The sequence below is a fragment of the Zosterops lateralis genome (assembly GCF_965231275.1).
Source record: "Zosterops lateralis genome assembly, chromosome: Z".
NCBI classification, from domain to species: domain Eukaryota; kingdom Metazoa; phylum Chordata; class Aves; order Passeriformes; family Zosteropidae; genus Zosterops; species Zosterops lateralis.
Window position 1 is genome coordinate 72,163,724 of NC_139800.1, and position 26,868 is coordinate 72,190,591.

Sequence of the window (26,868 nt, forward strand, 5' to 3'; positions counted from 1 at the left end):
CAAAGTTCTTGGTCACTTAGGGTATGAGCATTTTCAGTGCTGAGCACAGGTAAGTTGCATTGCACAGCAATTTCTTGCACAGCTGACTATCACTGTTTCCTGTGTTTAATGGTTCTCCATGAGCACAGCTCTGGTAGGGTTTTCCATGCCCTAGTTATTATCTTTAGGTCTCTTCTTTCACCTCTAAACAATTTCCTGCACTTAAGCATCATTATTCCTTTGGTTGCACAATTATGTCACCCCCTTAAAATCCACGCTATACTTGGGCATGAAGAATACACTGCTGGACGCTTCCATTCTCTTTTTATTTTCATTTAAACTGAAAATAACATGTAATGAAAGGAATAAACGCATATAAAATCTCGGTATTGTTCTCTAACATCGCAGTCACCGAGACGCCAGGTCAGAAGTAGCTTCTCCAACAAAACTTTGTTGAAAGAGGTTCTAAGGCACGTCAGTGGGTGAAGTGATCAGCACCTGCCACCCTCAGTGGAAAAGTTGAGGTGGAAGTTCTGGTGTAGCCAGCGGGGACCACCAAAACGAGTTTGGAAGTATTTAAGTGTGTTGGAGATATTTATAATGACTGATGCGGTGCTGTCTCGGGGCGAGCGGACGGACCAGCGCTGACCCACTGAACATTCTCCTGCCGGGGCCGGGTCTCGAACCCGCGGCCCACGGAGGCGCGGCGGGCGCGCAGGCGCGCGCAGGCCCGGTGCGCGCGGGGCGGGGCGGCGCGCGCGCTTATCCCGCGGGAGCGGCGGCACCGGGAGCGCATCCCCGCTCCGGGAGCGCATCCCCGCTCCGCGCCCCCGGCCCGCCCCGCCGCTCCGCGCTGTGCCCGCCGCGCTGTGCCGCGCCGTGCCCGCCGACATGGACGAGGAGCGGGTGAGTCCCGCGGGGCGGGGGCTGCGCGCCCCCTGCCAGGCCGGCGGGGCGTTTCCCCGGCGTTTCCCGGCGCTCCGCCTGGGGAGAGGGGCCGGCGGGTGGAGGGGAGGCGCGGGGGAGGGATGCTGGCTGAGTTCTGGGGGATCCTGGCTCCGCTTCCCTCCTGGATGTGTGTCTTTTTCTGGAGACGTTCCTGTGTCACGAGCTTCAGGTGAGCCCGCTGTGCCAGGGGGGTTGGATTGATCACTTCCAGCCCTGGCTCTTCCCATGTTCTGGGATGAAGTGCTCCAGCCGTTGTAGAGCTCTTTCACTCTGTGTATTCCTGTCATAAGTAATTATGGTGTGTGCATAAGCTGTTCTGTTCGCCGTTGATGTAATCCAGTGTTGAAGGGAACTAATGCATTAAAAGGTTTTGCTGGGGATTTTTTTCGTTGTTGTTTTTTTTTTTTCCTTTTTCATTTCTTTTATTTTTTTTTTCCCTTCCAAGGTTGGTGCTCTGTAATTCCCTCCTTTCCTCGCTTGCCATCAGACCTCTCGGGGACTCACTGAAGGGCAGAGATGTGCCCCCCCAGGCGTTGGGGCTTTCTTGACCAGATACCCCCCTGCAAAAGTTGTGACTCAGCCTTTTGGCTTCCAGTCCATTAGTGCAGAAGGGCTCCTTTTCCTGTGTTTTGTGGACACTGTACTTTCCACAGCTTGGGAGCGGGTTTGTGTGTGGGGCCTGAGTAATTTGGTGCTGATGGTGGCTTGAAATTTACAGATCAGTGTAATTTCTCTTGCTAAAACCAAGCGCCAGCACTGTAGGAGTTACTGGGAGATTACTGAGGCAATTAACTCTATCCCAGCCACAACAGAACTTGCTGTGAGGTCACAGCCTGAGGCTTCAGCAAATCCAGCTCTTCATCCTAAGCAAGCAACACTCTAAATCACAAAATATTGTAATTCTGTGTAACTTGTTTCACATGAAACTTATTTATGACATCTCTGAAGGTGTGCTTTGGAGGGTGAGATGTGAACCTTACATAAAAAGTGCACTTCTGGTAGAAACCCTGTCAGTTTGGGTCTGTCTGCCTTTGCCTGCTCTTTGTGAGACTTGTCCCTCTAGGAGAGGAGTATATGAGGACTGTTGTCAGTGCTCTAGGTAGATGTTTCTGAGTGGGGTCACAGATCATATTTGAACTCTAGAGGTTCTGAATATAGCAGTAAAACTGCAGAGTATCTTGTATTTTACAGTAATTTCTCCACCAAGGGTTAATTTGAAGAGCTTTTTACAGTACAGGTGACATTACCAAGCTCTGGCAACCTCACTGTGTTGACAAGTGCAGGAGTTTAAATTAATGGAAGCTAAGTAAGCATGACCTCCTTGAAATTTGATCTGGATATGAAGGTTATAATGTCTCGTGATTTCATTCTGGATGCAGGACTGCCTCAGAAACTGTTCTGCGTGCAGTCAGCTCCTGAGCCTTCAGTATGATCTTGAGCAACTTTGTAACTTGCAGCAACTGCTGTGATTGTTTAATTTATCAAAATTCAGTTTTTATGGGGTGCCTGTCTGCTTCAAGAGGTGCCATGTCATGCTAGTTACTTACTATTCAAAGGCATTTTTTTCCACCTGGCAAGACTACAAACTACATGTTGTATGGCTTCCCTTTCTTTTTCCTATCCTTTTTTACTCTCCATCCTTTGCTCATCCACGCTCTTGCTTTACCAGTGGCATGTGTTTTTTTTTTTTTTTTTTTTTTTTTTTTTTTTTTTTTTTTAACCCCAGCAGAGTGCATTAGATTCAGAGAGTAAGATTAGCACACAAAAGGGGAGAGCAGCATAAAGCTCACTGACAGCAGCAAAAAGTTACCTCTGTAATAAACATTTCATAAGGCTTTGAAAATCCATTTGAAACTGACCTCACATAGAGGTCAAAGAGAAAGCCCAAAGAAAATTGCTTGTAATAGAATTCTGTGAAATATTGCATTCATCAGTGGGCAATAGAATTAAATGTCCTTAAGTGCAGAAATACCAAGAAACTTTACTGGGCTTAGTGCTGTTGAAATTCTTCCATAAACGAATGTAGGCCTCAGCTGCTGCTCACATTGGTAATTTTTCTAGAACCCTTTATTCTGTGAAATTACACTGATTTTTCAGAAATTCCACTTAAAGGAAGAAATGGCAACCTTGCAACATGTTTTAAATTTGGCATGTATGGTATGTCTGGAAGGAAATCTGTTTATTGTGTATTAATGATGAGAAAATTATGCTGGAAAATAGAATAAAATAGTGCTTCCTAAAAGCTGTCTTTTTTGTTCTGGTGGCTCATGCATTGGCGTTTTAGAAAAAATTCTTTCTACTGTTGGTGGATACTTTTAAAGGGCATTCAAACTTACTGAAATTTCCCCAAACATGATTGAATTTCTTAACAGAGAAATTGGTAGCTTACTTAAAAAGAGCCATGTAACTTAAGGTGAAAATCTTGTTTAACAGCTGGCTTGCAGTTGCTGCCGTGTGTTAGGCTATGTAAAGGCCTTTTAAATGTTCCTTACATGTAGATATTTTCTTTTAACCAGGATGTAACTATAAAACCAAGCAGCATTGTTCAGCACTACACACAAGAACACTTTTCCCCCATGTGTTGCAGCTGAGTAAGCCCTAAGATCCGTGCTGAAAGAGGATTGTGAGTTTTCCGTGTTCATCCAAATTGACAGTTGTGCTCATAGGATCTAAGGCTTATCTCCCAGCTATCTGGCCTGTGAAAACAATTGCCTCTGGTCAGTGGTGAATGCAGAAGCAGCTGGCTGGACAATGGCTATTCATCTGGCATTCTGATGTGTACAAAATTGCCTTCCAACATGCTCAGTTTTCACCAGATGAGGAGAAGGTTCAGTAATGAAGTGGTCAAGATTTTCTGTGTTTCTGTTTCTGAAAGAAGCCAAGGTCTTGTTTCTATTCCCCCAGAGTCCAGACCTGAGTCATTGCTGTCTGGTGTGTTACCTCTCTATATAACACCATCAACACCTGTGGCAAAATTACTAAAATTTGTTTTTTCTACTCGTGGTTTAACTTCCCGATTAGGACACTATTAAACAGGCAGGAGGCTGGAGTACCCATAAATATCTCGTTGCAGATTTGTTGGAAACTGCCCAGGAAAGGGTCAGAAGAAGGAGGAAGGAGCATTGCTTAGGACTGCAGAGAAGTTCTTTGAATCTGGTGTAGTGTTAAGGTTCACTTTTGATGTTGTGAAAGGATAAAACATTTTTCTTGCTTTTTAACAAACAAAAGTGATCTAGGTAATAAATTATTATTAAGAATTTGCTTCTTGGAGAGACTTCTACAACATACCTTTGGTGGTCCTGTCTGTTTCCAAGGTGTGTTTTATTATCTCTCTGTGCCTTGGTTTCCTAAATTTTATCAAGTAACAATATTAGAATGAGCAATTGAAACTCTAGGTCAAGTGATTAGTAATGTATTAATTAAGACAGTTTTTACCTGTCTTTGAGAGTTAGATTTGCTTCTAAAATGTTTTATCAGCCAGGCTGAGTTAAATTACAGAACATTCTTAGTTAACTCCTCATCTTATCCTTTATCTTTTACTTACATATGCTGATATGGTTTAACGATGCAACTTGACTTAAAATTCTTTAACAATACAACTTGACTTAAAATTAAGTACTGGGCATTGATGTGTTTTTTGTCAAGTTTTTAGAATATGTGACTAGCTGCTCAACAAAATTAGATTTGGTGGACTTATTTAAAATAAGTTTTGATGTACTTTAATAATTTTGCTGGCTTAGTATGTGTTTTGTAAGCTGAATCTACTGCTTTTTGAACAACTGGGATGCACATCACTGAAATAATCTTAGATCTCTTTCTCAGCTGTCAGAAACCTTTCCTCTTTGAGGTCACTTTTAAGTGGAATATAGAAATGACCCAAAATACTTTCCCACTTGTAGAATAAGTTTACAAATCACTCTTACAGATTTATTCTGTGTACAGAATGAAATGTCAGCGAGGTTATTTCACACTAGCTTCTTTTGACATGAGGAAATCTCAACTTTTCTTCTGGTTTTCCTTTTATGAGCTTTTAAATTTTTCTTTATTGGTTCTCTGTTTGGCTGCTCAAACACCAGCTTTCTCATCTGGAGAAGCTGTGGTGCCAGGGTGTATTCTGGTGCAGGTGACTCATGTAGAAAAACATGTGAAACACATTTTTATCTTAAAAAACATATATCTTAAACGGGTATCTTAAAGCAACTTCTCGATTTCTCTCAAACTGACACCCAAACATCTTTAATTGGGTGGAATGCTTCCTAGACGTTTAATATTCTTTCTCTGTCCTGAGAAAACGCATTTCCTGATCCCGTCAGAACTGAATTTGCTACAGCTGGAATATATCTAATAAATTTTCATGCATGTTGAAATGGTGATGATTTGAAAAAAAGTTGCAAGATTATTTTTACAACTTCTCTCACTTGTTTTTGTAATTCTAGGAGACTCTGCAAAGGATTGTCAGTACTCTAGTGAACAAAAATGATGAAATTCACAACTTCATTGACATGCTGAACCATACAATATCAAATGTTCAGGTATTTATTTTAAGGTTCATAGCTTGTATCTGAGAGAGGGGCATCTTTGCACTTTTGTTAGTCTCAAACTGTAAAGGATGGGCTGTAAGAATCCAGTTCAAAATACATCTTCATTTTGGAACTAGATAGAAAAACATTTTATTTTTTTAGTCTGCCTCTAGATGAAAGGTGTGGTGGTCTTGCATTTTGTGTGAAGAGGTTTTGCAGAACTTTCTTTGTGTGGGAAAGATAGTATTTAATCTGATGCTAGATCTGAGACTCCCATTAGTGGGAAATAGTCTGTATTTTCAGACTTCTACTCTGTTTAGTGGACTGAAAAATGATACTTGAGAGAGAATTCTTCAGTCTCTTTTCAGCAGTTTCAAATTGTTGGGCTCAAGTTTAGAGTTAAACATTGTTGTTAGAGCATCTACATGAGGATGAGGTCTAGGTTCAATCAGCCTGTCAATCAGCCAAAAGTTGTTCCATCCTAAAGCTGAGCCTGGTTGGCTGCAGAAATGGAAATTATCCAGCAGATCTTTAAACTGCCTTCTTGAGTGCAGTTTTTAGCATCAAATGGAATATTTTTATTTGGAACAGGGTAACATCCTCCTTCCAAATATCTAGCAATCCATATACAATTGTGTGAGGAAAATCAAGGCTTTTTGGCATGGAACAAAGTTGCTGAGTGTGCTGGTTTTGTTTTTCACAGATTGCAGCATTTAGTGTCCTGATGTTGAGTCTGCTTAGGAGACTATTCAATCATTCCTAATATTTTTTCCCTTTTTGATAAGCTGAGAAGCAGTCACAAGGTACCCAGTGGTCATGGCAAAACTTGTGTGGGGAATTATGTGGCTTTCAACTTCTTTGCATTGTTTCCAGTGTAAACAGCATTTTCCAATTCTCCTCTCAGGTGAACTCTTCCAATGCCATCAGCGAGCTGGATGAGGAGTTTGATGGTCTGTATTCTGTACTGCATGAGATGAAGGGCAGCATGGCCAACACTATACAGCAAGAAGAGGCTCGTAAAATTCAAGCTCTGCAGGTAAATAAATAACTCTGTCTGAAAAATTTTGCATCTGCGTAGAAGCATTTTAAAACTTCCTCTGTTCCTGTTATGCTATCCCTATTTGTTACACAGCAATATTGATTTTCAGGATTGTCTAGTGATAGTTCCAGAGCTGATAAAGTCATTGTCTTTTTCAAGGCTATTGCCACACTGTCATTCAGTGATGAAGTGCGGTCCTGTAAATAGAAATTGTAGTGTGCATGTGAATATAAGTGTTTATTTCTCTGCTTCTTAAACCCTGAAGCTGGGGCAAACAGGGTACTGAAATTGAATCTGGCTTTTAACTCAGACTTCAGCTTTCCCCCCTTGGAGTTGTGGGATGTGCCAAGTTACCACTGTGCACTTGTCAAGCACAGTGAAGTTAGGGCACTGTCAGAGGCCTTGGTTATATAAGGGAATAAGTTATCACAAATGCATAACAAATCCATGTAGTTCCTAGGACTGGTGCCTCACACACTGCTGTTTTAATGAGAATACATCACATTATTCTATGTCTTTTTACTCCAGGATCAGCTGAGCCAGTGCAGCCGTGCCCTGGAGAGCTCAGAAGAGCTGCTGGAACTTGCTGTACAGTCACTGGACATAAAGAACCCTGTAGAGCTCTTAGAGGTAGAAAACATTGACTAGATGTGTGTGGAGCAGGTGTTGACATCTGTCTCGATTTGAAATATCCTTTGCATTACTCTCCTGGACACTGCAAACTTACCAGATGTATTTAGAGTAAAGATAGACAGGCATATGAAAATACAGTTATTGCTCTGCTGAAATGCCAAGTTAAACATTGTAGTCTTGAATTTTTATGCAGTTTCTGATAAAAAAAGTTGGCTTTTTGCTTATTTGGAGTGTTGGGGAGGGAATATGATGCTTTCTCCTGGACAACTGTCATTGTTAAGCAAACTTGCAGGGATGACCTCAGAAAGGGTGGATGAAATAACATGTATCTAACTGGAAGAATATACTTGTAAATTAAGGTAACAGTTCCACAATTCCACATATCCACTGAATCAGTACACTAATGCTTGCTACAGTAATCCCTGTGGTAGCAGTGGGATCAGCCATGCCAAATCCAAGGCCCAACTCCTTTTCTTCTCTCTACATTTTAACAGGAACAAGGACAGTTTAAAAAAGCGAGGAGGAAAGCTGTCTTCCTGTGTCAGTTTTACCTTTTGGCTGCATGTTTGTGTGCTGTCATGCTTTCTGGGTGTCAGCTTTGATTTATTTGCCTTGAAGAGCAACAATTCCTAAACAGTATTTTTCTTCAGCTGTAGTTGACCTTTCTGCGTTGTAGCAAAAAATTAAGTTAGCTCTTGAACTCTGTGCAAAATGCAGCTTTGACTTCCTTGGAAGTTGTTCTATTTCAGGTCTCTCTAATGCTTTTTTTTCCAATGAAATACACCAAGGAAACTGAGCCTTTGCTGAGGGAAAACCTCTTCAGATTTGGAGTCTGAAGATTTGAGATACTAAAATCCAATTCAGTGAGCTCTAATATGTAGGATTTGATACTGGTATTACACTTGTGCGTTCAGGGATGACATTTTAAGGTAATACTGCCTTGACTATTAGGCAGCTAATTCTATTACTCTGCTGGTAGGAATAGCAAGCCTTCCTAAAGGGGCAGCTCCATCCCTGACTCTTGTATATTCACAGATCTTCTTTGGATGCTCCAGTAAATCAGTTCAGGAGCAACTAGACTAAGATTGTTTTTAATATTTTTTTCCTGTGTTTTTTTTTTGTTTTTTTTTTTGTGGCTTTATTCTCAGAGTTAATGTACCTGGAAATCAAAAGAACACGAGTGGCATGTTGCAGAGGGTTCAGTGTTTAGGTAGGATGGGCAGCTCCTCTGGGATGGGCTGATCCTTCTCTGTCAGTAGCCTGGAAGCAAACTAAAGTCAGTGAAGTTAAGCTGGGACTGTCTTGCAGAAGATGTTGAGTCCTGGCTACCTCATATTTTACAAGACATGGAGATGAACCCTAAGAATTTAGTTGTGAAGTATCTCTGTTTAATGTCAGGAGAATCAGTCAGTAGTTCCTACAATATCTTTGTTTTGAGATAAAGCAAAGCTACATCTTAAGCTAAATTATTTCTAAACACTTGGTTTGTTTTTTTTTTCTGCTTTCCACTTCAGGAATATGTCATCAGTTTTGTACCAGGGACAGCCTGATTTCCTATTTATTTTTTTCAGTGTGATTTGTATTTTGTGAAAAATTGGGAAATTCTCTGCTTTTGACTTGAAGCTGGGAAGCTGCCTGATGGCTCTTGTTTCTTTGAAAGGGAGAATAATTCAGCTGAATGAGCAACTGGATCAAGGAGCAGTGTTGAAGCAAGGCTTCAACAGACACAACCAAGCCCTCACTAATTCAACAGTAATCTTTTGTCTTAGGTTTGCAGCTCCTTTTGGTGAAGGAGAGATATTTTTGTCTTTCCACATGCCAGCTGATGTTTATCTTTTAAATGTCATCACTTCTGCCTCTGCTTCAGTGTTATTACTTGAGAACTACTTGCTGTCATTTTTGAATGCTGACATGCAGAGAGAGTCTCTCATTATACTTTCCTAAAAGCACTTCCTAACTTTCAGAGGAAAAGTTAGAATTAAGCTCTATTTTGTTATTTATTACAGCATGCATCCTGTGGTGTGTAGTTCAGCAAGTCAGGCATGGTTATGTGCCACTAATAAGCACTTACTTTCACAGTAAATACCAGGGCAGTTAAATTTTGTTGGCTTGGTCCTGTAGCTCTTTTAAAAAGTCATGGAGAGTAACTAACTCATTAAGAGAAATTTGAAAATACAAAGTCACACTCAGAAAGTTGAGTAATTTGGAATTGATTTGGTGTGGTTCTGGAAATCAGCCCTTTTTTTCCCTCCAGATGTTAGTGGTGTTGTGCTAACCCATGCTATTAACATGCTTCACAGGACAGTTTATTTTGAGAAAAATGTTAAACTAATTTTGAACTTCAAATCTGAGCAATGCAGCAGAGGTTGTAGTCGGTGTTCTTGCATGTTACTGCCATTGATACTTGCATGGAAATACTAACTACTTTCTCTCTCTTCTCCCTGACATGCATCAAGGCTGCCAGACAGATCAAAGATAGGTACAGTACAAAATCTATCACTTTTGTGTCTTTAAATTAATCTTATCCTTGAAAATGCATTTGCTGTGAAAGGGCCATAGTCAGCTTTAATCAAATTCATTGACTCTTTTCTATGTGTTTGTATCACAACTTTTGAGAGGGAAGTAAAAACTTCTGTGCTGCTCAGTTAGTGTTTTTCCTGGCTTTTCATAACTTTAAATAAAAAGATGTCTTCGATACAGGGAAGTGGAGCTCTGCATCAGCTGCTGCTGTAATTATTATGTCTTTGAATATATATGTCTATCATTAATTATTATTGTTAATATGCTTATTATTAATACCTCATGGCTGAAATTTAATGATGTTTCAAGCTGACTCTGCCCCTTTGAGTTGTGAGAGAATCTCGTTGGGTTTTTGGGGTTTTTTTTGTTTTATTTTTCAAGTACTTAAAGACTTTTGCTAGCTAATTTTCCTTCAGAATGTAAAGTCTTGTAGCTGTTGAAATACTTCTGGTGACACTAGTGACCATGAAATTATTATTTCTGGTAGCTTTTCTTTGAATAATTGTTTAAAAACTAAAACTGCTGTTTCAAAATCAATACTGAGGCCATTTTTCTTCACTTGGAAAAATGTTAACTCTATTCCAAGAGTATGACCTTCTGGTTCATAAAACCTATTATGTACATAATATTTTGAGAAGCAGCTCACAGGATGTTGTTTTTGTGGGCCGAACAGGTTGGCTTTCAATTCACAGGTTTTTCAGTGAGGGCTCTGATTTACTAAACTCTCTCCACTTGTGTGTAAAATGAGTAATTGTTAGAGTTTAAATTAATCTTTGCTTTTCCAAAGGTAAAAATGTAGTATCCTTAACACATCAGAGAGAGAGTGGATAGTGTCAGTGATGGGACTCTTTAGTACGTTTTTTCATAATAAACATCCTCTTCTGGTTTCTTGAAATTATCACCAAATCCTTTGTGGTTCTCTGTCTAAGACTGGTATCTGAGCAGGAGTTAAAAAGCTGTGTGAAGCCCACTGTTCCCTGGTGTTCTCTTGCTGCTAATGAGAGGATTATTCTTCCTTAAGGAGAGATTTTCTCTACCCATCTGGCTGAGGATTGATGTGCTAGGCAGCCTATACTGAAATTCAGAATGTGAGCTCTGTCTTGGGGAATCAATTCAGTTGTCTTTCATGATGTTCAGCTCAGTCTCATAATTGTCTCATATCCCAAAATTGCAAAGCTCATCACTCCTGACTTGTTTATACCTTTAATATTAAACTTCACAATTCCTCCTCCTTGCCCACTACCAGATATTTTGTTTTTCAGTGTTCTTTAATGTATCCAGTGTTCTTTAATGTATCCAATCTCTCTGGTGGAGTGCAGGAGGGGATATATGCATTAGGTGTTCTAAAGGTACCACACATCAGTGGATGTAAAATGGATTCAGATCTTGGCAGTTGACTTTTATGGTGTATATATTACTTTGTAGTTGAGAATTTTTTAAGGAGAAGTTGGGATCTCTGTGCTGTTTGAATCAATGTTACTCAAAATCTGCTTCATAGCCTGGTGTCTTCAGAGTTAGAGAATTACACGAGAGCCTAGTTTTTTGGGGTTTTTTTGGTGGTGCAGTTGCAGTACAAAAATGTCTTGGGAGTGTTCACAGTAGTACTCAGCTAAGATTTCAGCAGTGGAAATGGAAGCTGTGTTCCACAGAAGCCCAGGATGGATCAGGTTGGAAGGGACCACAGTGGGTCATCTGGTCCCATCTCCCTGCTCCAGCAGGATCATCCCAGAGGACATGGGACAGGATTGTTTCCAGGCTCTGGAATATCTCCAGTGAAGGAGGGTCCACAGCCTCTGTGGGCAATCTGTTCAGTGCTCAGTCATTGCACAGGGAAGAAGTTCTTCCTCATGTTTGGGTGGAACTTCCTGGGCATCTCAGCTGGGGCTCCTCTTGAGGCTGGACAGCCCCAGCTCCCTCAGCCTTTCCTCATGAGGAAGAGGCTCCAGGCCCTTCCTCACCAGCCTCACAGCCTTTGTTGGGCCCTCTCCAGGAGCTCTGTGTCCCTCCTGCCCTGAGGAGCCCAGAGCTGACACAGCATTCCAGAGGTGCCACCCAGGGCTGGGCAGAGGGGCAGGATCACTCCCTGACCCCCTGGCAGTGCCCTTCCAAGTGCACTCCAGGATCCCTTTGGCCTCCTTGTCCCCTGGACACTCTCCTGGCTCAGGGACAGCTGTTTGTTCCCCAGGACCTCCAGGTCCTTCTCTGCAGAGCTCTTTGCCAGCAGATCACCCTGGACTGTGCTGGTGCTTTGGGCTATTCCTGTCCAGGTACAGGACCCTGCATTTCCTTTGTTGAATTAAAGTTCTTCAGTGTTTAGTGTATCTTGTAAAACTGGTCTGATGCTTGCATGTTCTAATCTGCAGCTTGAAAAAACTCTTCATCTTCTGTTAAGGTGATAGATAGATATTAAATCAGTGTAGTCAGCGTGTTAATTGGTGTTTGGAAATGCCTAAACATGATCCTGAGTCTACACTACTTCAGGCTTTCCACACTTGCTGAATTTATGTCAAGTGATGTGAATTTTGTTTTGTTTCTTATCCAGGTTTTGTGTCATGAGTAAAGTTTTCAACTCATCTTCAGTCACCTCATTAGTATTTATTTGTGTAGTAATATGGAACAGCTGGTAGCTCACACCATTATTCTGAGACAGTCACATTAGCAAAACTTTCTATTTTGAGTGTGCTATAATGGTAAACAAATATGTGTTAGAAAAATGTTCTAATCTTTGATCGGTAGTTTGACGTCAGTGATACAGATTGTCTGATTGCTGTTTTGGAAAATGGGATATAGGACTTGAGAATGTGAAATACATTTTGCTGATGCTGCTTTCTTGGCTTTAGTGTCACAGTGGCTTCAGCATTCCGCCTCTCTCTGAAACCAAAAGTCAGTGACAGTATGACTCATATGATGGTGGACTTCGCCCTGGAAAAGCGCATGCTCCAAGCTGTGAAGTTTTTGCCAGGTAAAAACTGTATACAGCATTTTTAATTTGCTGCTATGCAAACAGCTTGCTGTATTTACACCAGCCAAACAAAAGAAAATTGCTCCTCTTACACCCTGATAAGCAAAATTTTCAGAGTACCTAAAGTCATTCTTACTCATTGTATGTTAAATTCAGTGCCTTGAGGATCAGAGGTTTCTAGTTTTATTGTGTTAGTTTCTACACAAGACAGCATTTTGGGAAACAGTACTGATCTCAGGAGTGAATCTTCTGGACCATGATTTTTCATGAGTTGTCAGTTCCTGTGTGCTCTGTGAAGTTACCTGAGGTTTCTTAGGACTGATCTTGGGTGACCCCCCAAAGTCCTGCTCATGTGCAGGAGTGTTGTGTGGAACTGTAAATTTACACATTGCTTACAAGAGTGGTGAAATGGCCTGAGATACAGGCGAGGGACAGTCTACTAGTACAGTGATACTGCCATATTACAAAATGTGTATTAATCTATCTATTCCTGTTTGACAATAAACTTGGGTGCATTAGACCAGTGTGTCTCTTTCATGCCTTTTTAATCCTATTGCTTTCCTATTTAAAACACTTTGCCCTTGGCTGCTACTGAGAATATATTGACAGGAGAACTGCTGGCAGGGATGTAAAGTTGTTTCATCTCTAGGTCATGAATCCAAATCTGTTAAGGACTTGGCAGCATCAGTTTTCATCTCTGCCCTGTGTGTTGCAGATACAGTATGTGGCAGCAGGTGTAGTGACCTGTTATTCCTAGTGGTCAGCTGGCAGTGTCCAGGCAGAAATTCACCTTCTAGTCTTGGACTCTAGGTGTCAATTCAGAACTGCCCTGCATTTCACAGTGCACCTGTTTAACAGCAATGGGAGTGTAAAAATCTAAGAGCAAGTGCAAACAAAGTTTTGCATCTAGATAAAGCTATTATTTAGTATGACCCTTCTTATACATTTTTCCTTGTCAAATATATAGGAATTTAAATCGGGTCTCTGATTTGTAGACAGGAGAATTGACTGGGTATCAATCTTGCTTTTTTCTACTATAGTGCCATGCTTCCAAATTAGTCATGCATCAAGAGCTCAGGCTGAAAATAATAAAACTTCTTTTTCATTTCCTGCAGCGAAAATCTTCCTTGCATATCCTTTAGACTCAACAAGTAGTATGTAAATGCTTTCTTTTCAAAAATTTTTTTCCACAGACTTAAGTGCTGTTTGATTTAATGGAAGTAGAATTCTGTTGCCTATAAACAAAACTTCAGTCTTTAGTGTACCTTAGGAACTGTTTCCCCCTTCTTTCAAGACAAAGGTTGAAAAGAAAAAAGAAAACTGGGTAACTGAAGAGAAGCTAGTAGAAAATATTAGTGTCTGTAATGATGGAAATAAATAAAAGGGATGCTGTGTGAGTGGTGCAGCTGAACTTACTGTCCACAGACACAGGAACAGAAGTTTGCTTCTTGATGTTCTTCCTGCGTGATGTTTATTCCAAATGCATGTTCATAAATGTAAGTCCACTCTGCTCTTGCCTTCTCTTCTTCAGACTGACCTGTGTGCTTGTCTTTCTGCAGTCCCTAAAGCTCCAGAGATAGATGTAGCATCATGTCTGGTTGCTGACAACTGCATAACAGTATCGTGGAGAATGCCTGAGGAGGACAGCAGAATTGATCATTTTGTGCTGGAGTATAGGAAAACCAACTTTGATGGGCTCCCTCGACTAAAAGGGGAGCAGCGTTGGGAGCTGGTTGACTACATTAAAGCTACTCAATACACGTTATCAGGTAAAGGTTTTTAATACTTCAAACCCAAGAATATTGATATAACTCTTTATACGCTTGGAAGTTTTGCAAAATGCCCATTTTTCTGCATGTGATGAAGCTGCTATTATATCACGTCAGTGTTGGGTGCTTTGGATACATTAACTGTTCTGTCTTTTGTTTGGACTTCGAGGTTTTGTCAAAAATTGTGCAGTAAATAAAGTTCACACCAGTATTCAATCATGTTTTTTACAGATTGAGATAAGTGAAAGACAGCTTCATGGGGAGAGATCTTAGCCTTGTAGGAGTTTTCAGTAATCAACACAATTTCAAATTTCTAAATATTCTCTTTGTAGGTCTGAAATTTGATACAAAATACATGAACCTTAGAGTACAAGCTTGCAACAAAGCTGTGGCAGGTGAATACTCTGACCCAGTGACTCTGGAAACCAAAGGTAAAATTAGAAAAACTCTTAAATGTTATCTGTGGTGAAAATCTTTCTTAAACTTAAACTTCTCTGCCTTCATACATGAACCTGTTATGTTCACTCTGCTTCTGTGAACCCTGCTGAAATGCTTCCCAAGTGGAAAGGGAAACAACTGTAAAGGATTAAGAAGCTTCTTGGCACAAAGCTGCCCTTTTGGCATTCAGACCCTGAAAAAATGGGGCAGTTAATGTCACTTTCTCCAAAAGCTTGGCATTGATTGCTTTGAACTGTGGAGTGACAGTACCATGTGCTGCTGCATGATGCCAAAATACAGCAAGAAGAAGGATGAATGTTGTGGATGACTCTTTGGGCATCTAAACAGTTGGTGTGATTATCCTGTTATTTGTGGCAGACACAGCATTCCATAACTAGAAGTTGCTGGAAAGGGTTTTCTTGACTTTGTAGCTGCAGTTTCTAATCACTGTCAATATTTAAAAAGTTGGCAGCTTCAAATTACTGAAGGTGTGTAGTCATGATGTTAGAAGTCAGTTGATCTCAGAATTATTAGAGTGGTTTCCTAACATCATGTTGTAAATAAACTGAAAGAGAAATTTCTTGGAAGGGATGTTTTGTGATAGAACATAATCTTAGCTATGAAGGTGCGAGAGTGATCCTGAGGTTTGATTTATATACATGTCTCTTGTAAAGGGCAAAATGAATATCAACTGTATAAATTTATGCAAGTATAAATTCTGTTCCTTTTGAATGCTATTTCATAAGAATAAAGCTATATGCAATTTGAATGAGCTGATGGGCATCTTGGTAACTTTTCTATAATTATTTTAATACTCTTAAGGTACAGTCATTGTCAGAGACATAGTATCTGTTTAATAGATACGTAATTCCCTGGTCCAGTACTAGAAAAGTAATTCTGATTTTGATTGTTTGGGCAGTTACCATGCTTCCCATATTTTTGTTATTTCTGGGTGAACACTTAGTTCACTTTCTTTAATAATCAACCTAGAGAAAATCAGTTTCCTTGTCCACGTGCTTACCCTGACTGTTGATTACACTTATGCAGTTTTGAGCTCTAAACTCCTAAAAATTTCAAGTATATGTTCTTTGAGGGTTAGACTGTAATATCTGATGGTACTAGGACATTTATAGAACAGTCTGTAATATATTTAGGAAATTCAGCGTGTTGTATTAGTTTGTTTGATTCCAAGTGTCAGACTGAAAAGCTGCTGTTTCCATTATGCTTAGTAAAACTCTGCAACAATTTAATACTGCTTCTGTAATTTTCTGTGAATAACCATTATACCAGTTAACTGTTTTCTGTTCTGTCTTGATCAGCTTTTTTGTTCAGTTTGGACAGTACTTCATCTCATCTGAACTTGAAAGTTGAAGACACCTATGTAGAATGGGATCCTACTGGAGGCAAAGGCCAAGAAAAAATAAAAGGGAAGGAAAATAAAAACAGGTAAGGAACTCTGACACTGGCATATCTCATCTGGCAGTTAAAGGAAGAGGGCAGGGGGGAATTAAAGCATTTGGAGACATTGGGGCATGAAAGGAGTTTTCATTCATAAATGTTTCTCTGGGAGAAGTTTTATTTTTATTTTTTTTATTTTCCTTCTTCTGTCACACTGATGTAGAGGCTAGACTTGTGTCATAATTGTTAAATAATACTTATTTAAAAATGCATTTGTTAGGTTATCTTTCAGTGTACTGAGCTCAAGTGTAGGTGTGGTAGACTGACCTTGACTACCCACCAGGTGCCCACACACCTGCTCTATGGTTTCTCCTCCTCTTGGCCCCAAAACCTTGCCACATAAGGCCAGGACAGTAGATAAGGTAAATGTAAGCAGCTAGCTGATGTAATTCTGTGTTTACTAGTGTTGCAGGTCAGTTCTGGTGAATAGACAACATTGCTACTATTAAAAAAAAAGGAAAGAACTGAGTGCCTTGCCCTTTTGAGAAAGAAAAGGTTAAATAAAATTGATATTATGTATGGGTGGCATCTGAATTTATCTGAAACTCTCTTTGGAGAGGAAAAGGTACCAATAAAATGAAACATAGCAAAAAGTAATGGATAACAAAACATAACTATTGTGGATGTGACAGCTCTAAACATGCTGCTTTCATCCAGGAGAATCCCTTAACTTCAGCAGAGCTCTTGGTAGATTGTTGATGTCTCCTATTCTGAGTCACTGGATAAACACAGTTGGAAGAACGTTTAATTCTGTCTACTCTGGCTGAGCCTTGAATATATCCAAGGATGAAGAATGTTTGGATGGAGAAAGTAACTTGCTAGCCCTCTGTTCCAGGCCACTTTTATGGGAGGGGAGGAATATCCTGGTACTGTACTGGAATTCCCTGTGGTGCAGTGGTTCCCAGATGCTTCTCACCCCATCAGTGTGACTGAGGACAGCCTGGCTTGATCTTCTCTGCTCCCCTTCCTGTTACCTCATTAAAGACAGGAATTGGTTTTTGGCCTCCTCAGGCTGAGCAAACCCAATTGCCTTTCTGTGCCTCAGACCCTTAACTGTGGTGTTGGCTCTCCACAGACTTGCTCTGACATGGCAGAATACAAATTGAGGAGCTTAGACCTGGACACAGAAGGGCTTCTGTGTCAGTCTGACAGCTGCCAAAAGGAGAGGAGAAGTCACTTGCCTTGGGCTCATCATCACTGTGTTGGGGCTGCCCACCTCTGCTGCCAGGGCACAGGGCACTGTTGTTGTCAGCTTCTGCTTCCCAAACTCTCAGTGGCTTTTCTGCAGAGCTGGTCTGTCCTTGGGTGTCCCTCAGCCTGTCCTGCTGTGTGGATTTCCCTCACCTGCAGGGCTGTGAGCCTGGTGTTCAGCTGTATCTGTACAGAGTCCATGGCCCCACTCCCAGTCTGTACCTCACCAAAGTTTGGGCTTTGGGGATACTCTGTGGGAATGGGTCCACACAGCTGGCTACTCCCTCAACCACGGTTTATTGGCTTTCCATACTCACAGTTTGAAATGATTTATGAGCAAATATACTCTTCACAGGCCAGAATTCATATTGCCAGAAGCATGATAGAGTAACTTCTATTGGCCTTTTAAAAATGGGGATAATTTACTGTAGTATTAGAACAGTTCTTTAATGACTACTTATTTCTGTCGACAGTGGCCAGAATCCTCTGCTGAAGAGCAATAGAAGGTGATAATATACCTCTTATTCCTAGGGTCTAGCACCTAGTTTTGTTGAGAATCTGTGCTACTTTCCTTTGCTTGATGTGATGAGAAACAAATCTAATAGCCTTTATCAGCAACAGTATATGTGTACATTAAGAAGTTATTTTGCTGCTTAATTTAGATTCATAGAGATTATGCATATATTCTCCAGTGACTGGAAGAGAGTCATTCTGAAAGAATTCATCCTAGTGTGTATGAAACCTGATTTGTAATGGTTGGGAGGACATTGTATATTTTCATATTGATCCAAAGATCCTTGTTATTTAGAGACATATTGATGCTTTCTTAACCCTTTGGAACATTTTTTACAAATATTTCCTTTCTGAGAACTTTAAAATAATTTTTTATTCTTACTTTTGAATCTCAAAAACCTCTTTCCTTCTGAACTTGTGCTGTAGCTGTTACTAGACATCAGAGGGTAAGAAATAAGTGTTTTTACATGTTTTAATAGGGCAAAGCATATGTTAAAAGCTTCGTGGCCATTCCAGTTGCAGAACCAATTGTTTGAATGAGAAATATTTGGTTTCGAGATGTAAAGTTAGGTAAAATATTCTCGTGTTCTTGGTGCAGTTGTGTTTTTTTAGAGTCACATTTTTCATTGTTTTTCTAGTAAAACACCTTTTTGAGAAATTACTTTTCCCATTTTTAATCTTTTGTGCTAAACTGAGTTTTAAAAATGTTTTGGAGATGCTCGTACTTGCTCAGCTTGGAATTTTACAGCTTCGTCTCTCTTTGTAGCTGCCAGTAGAGAACTTCCCTAGTTCTTGGCTCTGCTTTAGTAGAATGACATGGTCACATGTTCAGTTTTTGCATCTCAGACTGACCTTTTCTAGCATGGGATTTAGATGAGCTTTGTTCTTGTAGGAGGCTTTTGTTTCCACTTAAAATATTTGTGAGGTGTCTGTGTTAGAGGAGAAATTTGGAGCTGGCTTCATGGAAGGTGGGGGAAAAAATTGCAGTATAGTTACTTTAAACAAAAAATGTGCAGTTTTTAAGAGTTGGAAATACACTATGGCAACAAAATTCTTAATTATCTTTCATTTATTAGACCAGAAAAAAGCCTCTCAGCAATTTCTTACCTCCTTCCTTGACCTTTCTTGTCCAGAAGAGAATACATCTTGTGTGGAGTATATTCTGAAATGGATGAGGAAATGGGGACTAATTGCAGTGCTGTAGGAAACAATCCTAAACCATGAGACAAGAATATCTGACCACTGAATATTGGAAGAAATGTGTCATTTACTGTCTAATAAGGACTGCTCTCAGGAAAACAGGCACAAAACTGACTTCCTGCTATGAAATTTGCTGCCTTCTATTGGGAGGGAGATGTAAACAGTGTGGAGGAAAAAAAGCCAGAGCAACTGGTTTTTTGAAGCTTTTATGTAAAACAGTCAGTGTAATTTTCTGAACTGATAAAGGCTATTAAATTTTGAGAGGACAAAGCACATGCAGTGGCCATTTACAGACTTGAACAAAGTAAATGATACCAAGAAGCTTTTAATGCTTTCTTAACCTTGAGAAAAATCTATCAAAGTGCCTGCATTTTTCTTACTGTGGTTCTTTAAATGGCCACGTTGCTACATTGCTTTCTTCATTAACCCATTTGTACTGGATCTAATAGAAAATTTTCAGCAGCATTTGTTGGGAATGTGAGTGGATGATGTCTGATGCAGATGAAGCAGGATGGAATCTGCAGAGTGCCTTCCTCTGAAATTATGCTTTAATTCTTGGCTTTGCTTTTTTTTTTTCTTCATGCTATCACTTGCTAACTTTTTCCTTTGGTAAGTAAACTGCAGCATCCCCCATATTTACAAAATCCAAAAGCATTTGATGTGGTGCACCTGCACAATACACACTTACCCCTTCACGTATCTCTTGTGACCAGTTTGGAAGCATAGTTGTCTTCTGTTACATGCCAAATAGTGATGCTCAAGTAAACAGCTTTTTTATCATCAGTAGTTTTTTTGTAGACTTCTGTAGATGGAATAAAACAAACTTGGATTGTGAACTGGATTTTAGCATACTTGTATCTGGCAGCTTAATATCACTTAGCTTTTAACTCTGTGTCTTTATTTTCATGGTGCTGTTAGGAAAAAGGGTCCTAACCCTTTCTGGAATGGTTTTTGAGAATAATGAATGAATTGAAAAAAAAACAAGCTGAACTTCACTATTAATGGACATAAAAGTAGCAAGTAGCTTTACCAAATAGTAGCTGAAGGAGAAATTGGAGAGAAAACTCTTCTGTAGGTGGTATTTCTTCCAAGGCTAATGTATGATAGACTACAGAGGATGAGAAATTGAAAATTACTTCTGAAGTAATTTCAGTGTATTTCAGGGGCTGACTTAGTACTTTTTTGGGGTTTTCATCAATGAAATTAAACTGTAAACTCTACAGCTGTTTCTGAGAAGTTAGAATCCTTTGCTATTCATTGCCTTTAAAGTAGTAATCCAATGTGTCTACTGAGGAATGTTGCAAACAGTCCTCACTTAGTTTAATGGTTAAATTGTTGGTAATTATTTCTGAGGGCCTAACCGAGTTTAAAAAAAGTTTGAAAACCTCATAAGGTTAAAATTATTCTCTTATACAACTGATTGCTCATTAGAATATTCTCCATCCTGAAGTGTTTCATTCAAAAAAATGTGCTACACATCTGCTTTTTTCCCCTTCTGTTTCTGTTCTCAGCTGCCTCTGAACCTGTTTCTTTACAACATTCTGTGTCTTTTCTTCCGTCACCTCTTCCCTCTCAGCCATTGTGCATGCATGCTGTTAGAGGCATCAACTAATGTGTCTTTTTGAGAGTGTTTGTATGTGTTTCTTGGACCTGATGGACTCAGGGACACCTGAGTATGTGTTTATGTGGCCAATTTTGAGTGGTTGATCTCTCCTTTAGAAGCAACACAGCGTCTCCGAAGAGATCCACAAACAGCCCAAGAGCCTCGGCCAGGGGTGGCCGGGATCGCTTCGCTGGTGAATCCTACACAGTGCTGGGTGAGCTGAATTGGTTTGCTCTGTTAGGAAAGGGCAGATCAGGCAAGAATTAGAGGGAAAGATTGTGGTTGTTCAAGGCTGTGTACTCAACCTGGTCCTGCCTGGAGAAGTTTCCCCATATAACACCAGAAATTTGTGTCTTCAACTCTGCTTTGTATTACGTAGCTCTTGGGGACTGACATGCGCTGCTTTTAAACATAAATTGATGTTAAATCTATCTTCTTGTAACGAGCCTAGGTAAATACAGTCTCATTATTCTGTTTTGTATTTATATTCTACTGTACGATTTTCGTATTCCTTATAGTTCAGATTTCTTTGCCTTAAAATAAAATAGAGAAGAGATCACTGGTGGCTATTAGGAAGGCAGCGCTGTAAGGTACACTCAGTTGTAATTAACTGCACTCTGTTGTAATTGAATGTATTTCTGTTGGTAGGAGACACTGCTGTTGAAAGTGGACAGCATTACTGGGAAGTGAGAGCCCAGAAGGACTGCAAATCCTACAGCGTGGGAGTAACGTACAGAAACCCGGGGAAGTTTGACCAGCTGGGAAAGACTAATTCCAGCTGGTGCATCCATATCAACAACTGGCTGCAAACCACATTCTCAGCAAAGCATAACAATAAAGCAAAGACTCTAGATATACCTGTCCCAGACAGAATAGGAGTATACTGTGACTTTGATGGAGGTAAATTACACCGTAGTAACTAACTCTTTTTACTAAATCTCCTATTTCTGTTGATCTGGAGCAGTCCAAGGCTGAAGAAGTGCATTACTTCCAGAGTGATCCAATCTTGTATGACAATGCAGACGCTAAGTGCTTGTCACGTCAGATGACCTGAGTTCACCTGTGTGGCAGAGCTACTGAAATTCAGTGAAAATAGTGAATTTTTGCTCTTGTGGACTGCACTTAGTATGTCCTGGAGAAGAGTTTTGGAGAGTTTTGGGTGGTGTTTTTTTTTTTTTGTTTTTGTTTTTTTTTTTTTTTTTTGTTGTTGTTGTTGTTGTTTTGTTTTGTTTTGTTTTTTTGTACAAGTTAGACAGCAACAGCATCTTAGCTTAACCAGTGTTTAAGCTGAGTTTCAACTTATTTTCTCTCTCTCTCTCTCTCTCTTTCAGGTCAGCTCTCATTTTATAATGCAAGCTCAAAGGCATTGTTACACACCTTCAGAGCAAAGTTTACCCAACCATTGCTACCAGGCTTCATGGTCAGTATCTATAAAATCTTGTGGTTTCAGGCACTGAATTAGGTTTTAATTGTTTTTTGTTTGTTTTTTTTTTAAAGAAGGAAACTGCAAGCACTTGGTTTGGCTAACTAGTAATTTTTAGAAGTGTTTAACTTTGGATTTTGTGTGGTGCTTATTGTGGCTCCCCAGCATGACTCTGCACCAGGATGTCTCAGCTATGTAAGCAGAAGTCATAAACTTTGTGTTTAGGAACTTAACAGCACGTTGCACTGACTGATGAGCCTACTGCAATAACTGATCTGAACTGATGGAGTCCAGGATGCTCTGAGCCATCAGAACAGGTGTCGTGGGACAGAACAGCACCTGATGCTTTCCAGTGGAAAACAAAGTCTCTAGCTTTCACATCTTTACAGTGGGATTTTCTTGCCAGTGGCCTGCATAAATTTTTTGTTGTTCTAAGCTAATTGGCAACAAGTTTCTGCAGTGTAAAGGCTCAAACCTTGCCCAGAAGGCACAGGAGAAGGGTTATTTACTAATAGTTTTCCTTTAATGATTTAAGTCATTTGTTTAGCTAAATTGGGAGGCCTCAGCTGTGTTGTAAGGTGCCATGAAGTGCATCACACCTTGGGACCAGGATGTGTAAACCTGGGATTTTAACAGGCCTAGATTTTTTCATGGCTGTTTATTTGCCTTACTGATTTTTTTCAGCATAGGGGGAAATGGATACCTTCAGAACTGTGTTAGCCATTCCCTAGCACAGCAAAGGCCAACTTATGTAAATTCAGTTACCACATCATCTGGAAAAACAGTTGCTTGCTAAAGTTCCAGCTGTTCCTCTGCACCTCTCACAGCCAACCCCTCACAGAGTGACAACAGCCTTACTGACTGAGCAGGACAAATGAAAATGACAAACTACTTAATTACAGCTCTCAAACTTATTTATAAATGTGAAAATACATCATTCTTTCATGGGTAGAATAGAAGTCACTGGCACCTGTGCCCCTGAACCTTCTCCATACTTTTTTGTAATATAGTTACTCTGACATAATTTTAGCATGATGTGGCAAAAAGTGCTCCTTTAAGGCATAATGAGAGCGTGGTGAGAGTTGCTTTTCATTGTCCTTCTACTTGCTGCTGGCGCATTGGCCTTCAAAGAATTTGTCTAGTTAGGAGGGAGTCATATGAGTACTAGGTCTTAGTTATAAACTTAGTTATTAAGCATTGAATGTGAAGGATGTTAGACTTTATGGACTTAAAAATTAGCATGTCTGTGATTGGAATGTTTTACAGAGTGCTGTGATAGGAGACACACAGCTGTGTTTATGCTGCTTAATAGTGGGATGGGAGGAGAGATACATGTTTGGTTCATAATGCAGACTTCTTTCTTTTCCCCCCCAGATATGGTGTGGTGGGCTCACAGTGAGTACTGGATTGCAGGTGCCAAGTGCTGTGAAAACTCTTCAGAAGAGTGAAAATGGATTGGGTGGTTCAACAAGCAGCCTAAATAATGCCTAGTAATGTCTGTTCAACACTTCTACTGCTGAATGTTTTTTGTTTTTCTGTGTAGCTACTACTCACAGAAGCTTGTGAGCATTGGGTTTTACTGGGTTTGCTACCTTCTGCTGTTTAGGGCCTGGGTACTGATAGTGCAAAGGTTTGGGGCTAAAGTGTTAGAAAACAGTGCTGGGAATCCAGAAAAATGTCAGAAAGCTGAACTGTTGCCTATTTAAAAATATAAAAGAAACCAAGAGCTGTAACTATGTACTTTTCTAATACTGTATTCAAGCATTTTGTTACAGACTTCAATATTAGTTTTGTTACAAATACTATTCTTCTGTGAAGAGTATAGCAAATACCATTTTTAGCTCTCCTAATGCAAATTACTTAATTATGTATTTAATTACTACTAGGCTTTCAGTTAGAAGTTGTGATTTCCAAGATGCATTTTGAAAACAGCATGACTTGCTTGATGATTTGATTTGCTGGCCCAGCCTGGCAAAATACCACAGCAGCATGCTTTCAGAAGGATATTATAAGAATGTGTAGGCCTGGTATGAAGAAACAGTAAGAGCAGGCTGTGATTATTTTCCCCAGTGGTGTAAAATCTTCCTATTTTCCACGGGTAACTCCTTTTTAAAACCATGTCTATCGATACTGGCTCCCTTTTGTCACCATTACATTAATTGCGCTGTAATTACATTAGAAAATTATGTATAGATGTTCCATTGCCTTGGCTCCTATTTGCAAGCCTAGTAAAACAGTAGTCAAATGATTCACAGTGATGGGAGAGCTAAAAAAAGAAGAAAAAAATCATGTTATATTCTTTGTGGAAAATCCCAGCTTGTCAGTGGGAATTACTAGGTTATTATAGGCTTTTCTAATCTGCTTTCTTCCCTCTAATCAAGCCAGGGGCCTATAAATAATTTTCAGGTACACTCTTGAATCAGGTGTTTCTTAACTGAAGGTTGTTTTCTGGTATCACCTGAAAACTGTTACAAATTCATGGTCCATAGTTATTTGGCTCATTTGCTGCTGGGCCAGTGTAATTTTTCCTTTTGTGTATCCTTTAGCCCATAAGACCATGAGCATCTAATCATGTTAAACCTCAGTATTACTAATGGCTCCTTTCTGTCTATCACAGTTTCTCAAGAGAAGGAGAAATTCCTTGAGACACCTTCTAATAGCCTGGCTATGATGTTCAGTGGAATGTTAAAATTAACAAGGAAATGTAATTACCTTTTCTGGAAAGTGTTATTTTTCTTGAGGAATAATGAAGTTGACAGGTTGGCTGAGCCCTAAATGTTTATTTTATATCTTGAGCATCTCTTAATTTGCATTGTGAACTTGTAATCTCTTTTGCAGAGGAAAGTACAAAATAGTTCCCACTGTACCTTCTTCTGCCTGTTCTGTTGCTTGGGCTTTGGGACAAAGATACTCAGAAGTGATGTGGTTCTTGGTCAACAGTGTCTGAATCTGTTTCACACCTTATCTGCAGATGTTACTGTTATGCAAATACTCCGTGTTTAATATTTTCTCTTTCCATTTTACTGCAATGGACACCTGACTAGGAGTTCTTGGGGATAAATTGCTACAAACTCAGTTTTGCAGCCAGTTCTAGTCCGGGGCTGTGGTGGACAGACACCAGGACAGACTGGCACCTCCTCATCACCACCCATCCACTTGTCTTGATCTTGGGTGTTCAGCTGCAGTTCCTCATCAATTTCCCTTTGTGGAAAGCACGGGGATGTTTACAACCAGCTAATGTGTAGTGAGAACCATGAGTATTTTCCAGCCCACTACAAGAGTATTTCAATTACAAATGTTTTTTTTTAGTTTGTGATTTTTTTGATTTTTTTTCCTCTTTTTAGCAAGTTGTAGTGTAACCTGCAAGGTGAATTTGATATGCACCTATGTAAAAATATAATTCTTCTTTTAACAGTTAGTTAGAGGAAAGCTTGAGAATGTTTCATACTGTGACTTGTGACTTGCAAGCTTTGGTTTAACTGATGTCCTAGGTGAACCTTAACATGTGACTTTTTACCCTTAAAAAGTTGGATTTGTTATATAATAGTTTGCACAGATGTCAAATTTTTGCTGCTAACATCTAGTCCGGTTATTTTTAGTATATGGGGATATGAAGAATTGCCTTAAGCACTTTAGATTTTTTTTTTTTTTTTTTTAGACTGTTTTTTCTGAACTAGTGTCTCTCCAGCACCCATCACCATAGGAAGATCAGTGACACAACACTGCTCCCAGTGATGCTCTTTGTTGCAGTTGGCGCAGGGTTTGTGCCTGCGGCTGGACAGGGATGCCTGGAGCCCATGGGGTTACCTTTTCCTTTGTGGAATCCACTTTCATGGATTTAGAGAGGGGCAGCTCATGGCAGTGGATTAGATTTTTTTTTTTTTTTTTTGAAGGTCTGTAGTTCAATCCACCAGGCTTATTTACTGTTAATTATTCTGGAGCTGATACTGCCTGGTGATTAAACAGGAGTCATCTGCTCTACGACCAAAAGGAGATAGTTAATTATTATTTTTTTTTTTTTTTAAGTACTGACTGCTGGTATTCTGAAGTTATTTTAACTCTGAAAGCCTGACTTTTGAGGAACTACAGGTTTTCCTTGAGGTATTAATACATCCTATGAGGGGAGCTGCCATTGTCCTGTGGAAAAACAAAGGCGACCTGTGCTGACTGCAGTAGGAATGTCAGTATCAGACTGGAAAAAAATAATAAAAAACAACCAAAACAACAACACCACCACCATCCTGGGGATATATAAACGCTTCTGCACATACCAAACAGGCAGGGCGGAGGTGTCGGGTTCATTTATTAGAAATGCAGGAGGAGCAGACGCTGGCGTACAAATCCTGTTTCCTCACCCCTCACACCTTTCAGATGGAGACCGGGGCATCCACCTGGGCATGTGTTGGTTTTTATTTGGAGGACCTCGGGGTGTTGGATAGAGGCTGACCGTGGCTTGTGTCGCTGTTTTTGGGTGTCCCGTGGCCGGGCCTGGGCTGCCCTCGGGGCTCGGAGGCATCGCTGGGCCCCCCCGGCCTGAGGGGACTGACTGGGAGCGGGGAGGTGCCGCCCGCGTGTCACGCGATGTTTTGTACTAATACAGAATTCTGCAAGCCTCTGTGTGTGTGTCTCGCTGTGTCGTTTGAGCCCCGCCTGGTTTTTTGGGGGGATTTGG

At 40.2% G+C, this 26,868-nt stretch overlaps 1 protein-coding gene across 2 annotated transcripts; it reads left to right on the forward strand.

The window, feature by feature from the left end:
* Positions 1 to 842: 842 nt before the first annotated feature.
* Positions 843 to 26,728, forward strand: FSD1L (fibronectin type III and SPRY domain containing 1 like). Of its 2 annotated transcripts, XM_083884024.1 has the most exons (14): positions 843 to 885; positions 5,364 to 5,459; positions 6,352 to 6,483; positions 7,015 to 7,116; positions 9,576 to 9,598; positions 12,480 to 12,601; positions 14,161 to 14,370; positions 14,703 to 14,801; positions 16,128 to 16,254; positions 17,931 to 17,963; positions 20,890 to 20,987; positions 21,422 to 21,673; positions 22,105 to 22,193; positions 23,571 to 26,728. In XM_083884024.1, exons 1-14 carry the CDS (start codon positions 871 to 873, stop codon positions 23,685 to 23,687), a joined length of 1,515 nt encoding a protein of 504 aa, XP_083740150.1. In that variant the 5' UTR covers positions 843 to 870; the 3' UTR covers positions 23,688 to 26,728. The 2 variants fall into 2 exon arrangements, with proteins under 2 accessions (XP_083740150.1, XP_083740151.1); XM_083884025.1 differs by lacking the exon at positions 17,931 to 17,963 and having other exon boundaries at positions 846 to 885.
* The last annotated feature ends 140 nt before the right edge of the window (positions 26,729 to 26,868 follow it).

What these genes read in the sequence shown, in the direction of transcription:
- FSD1L (XM_083884024.1), top strand. An exon ending in ATACAATATCAAATGTTCAG is followed by an intron (nt 5,460 to 6,351) that starts GTATTTATTTTA and finishes TTCTCCTCTCAG; the next exon opens with GTGAACTCTTCCAATGCCAT. An exon ending in TACTCAATACACGTTATCAG is followed by an intron (nt 14,371 to 14,702) that starts GTAAAGGTTTTT and finishes TTCTCTTTGTAG; the next exon opens with GTCTGAAATTTGATACAAAA.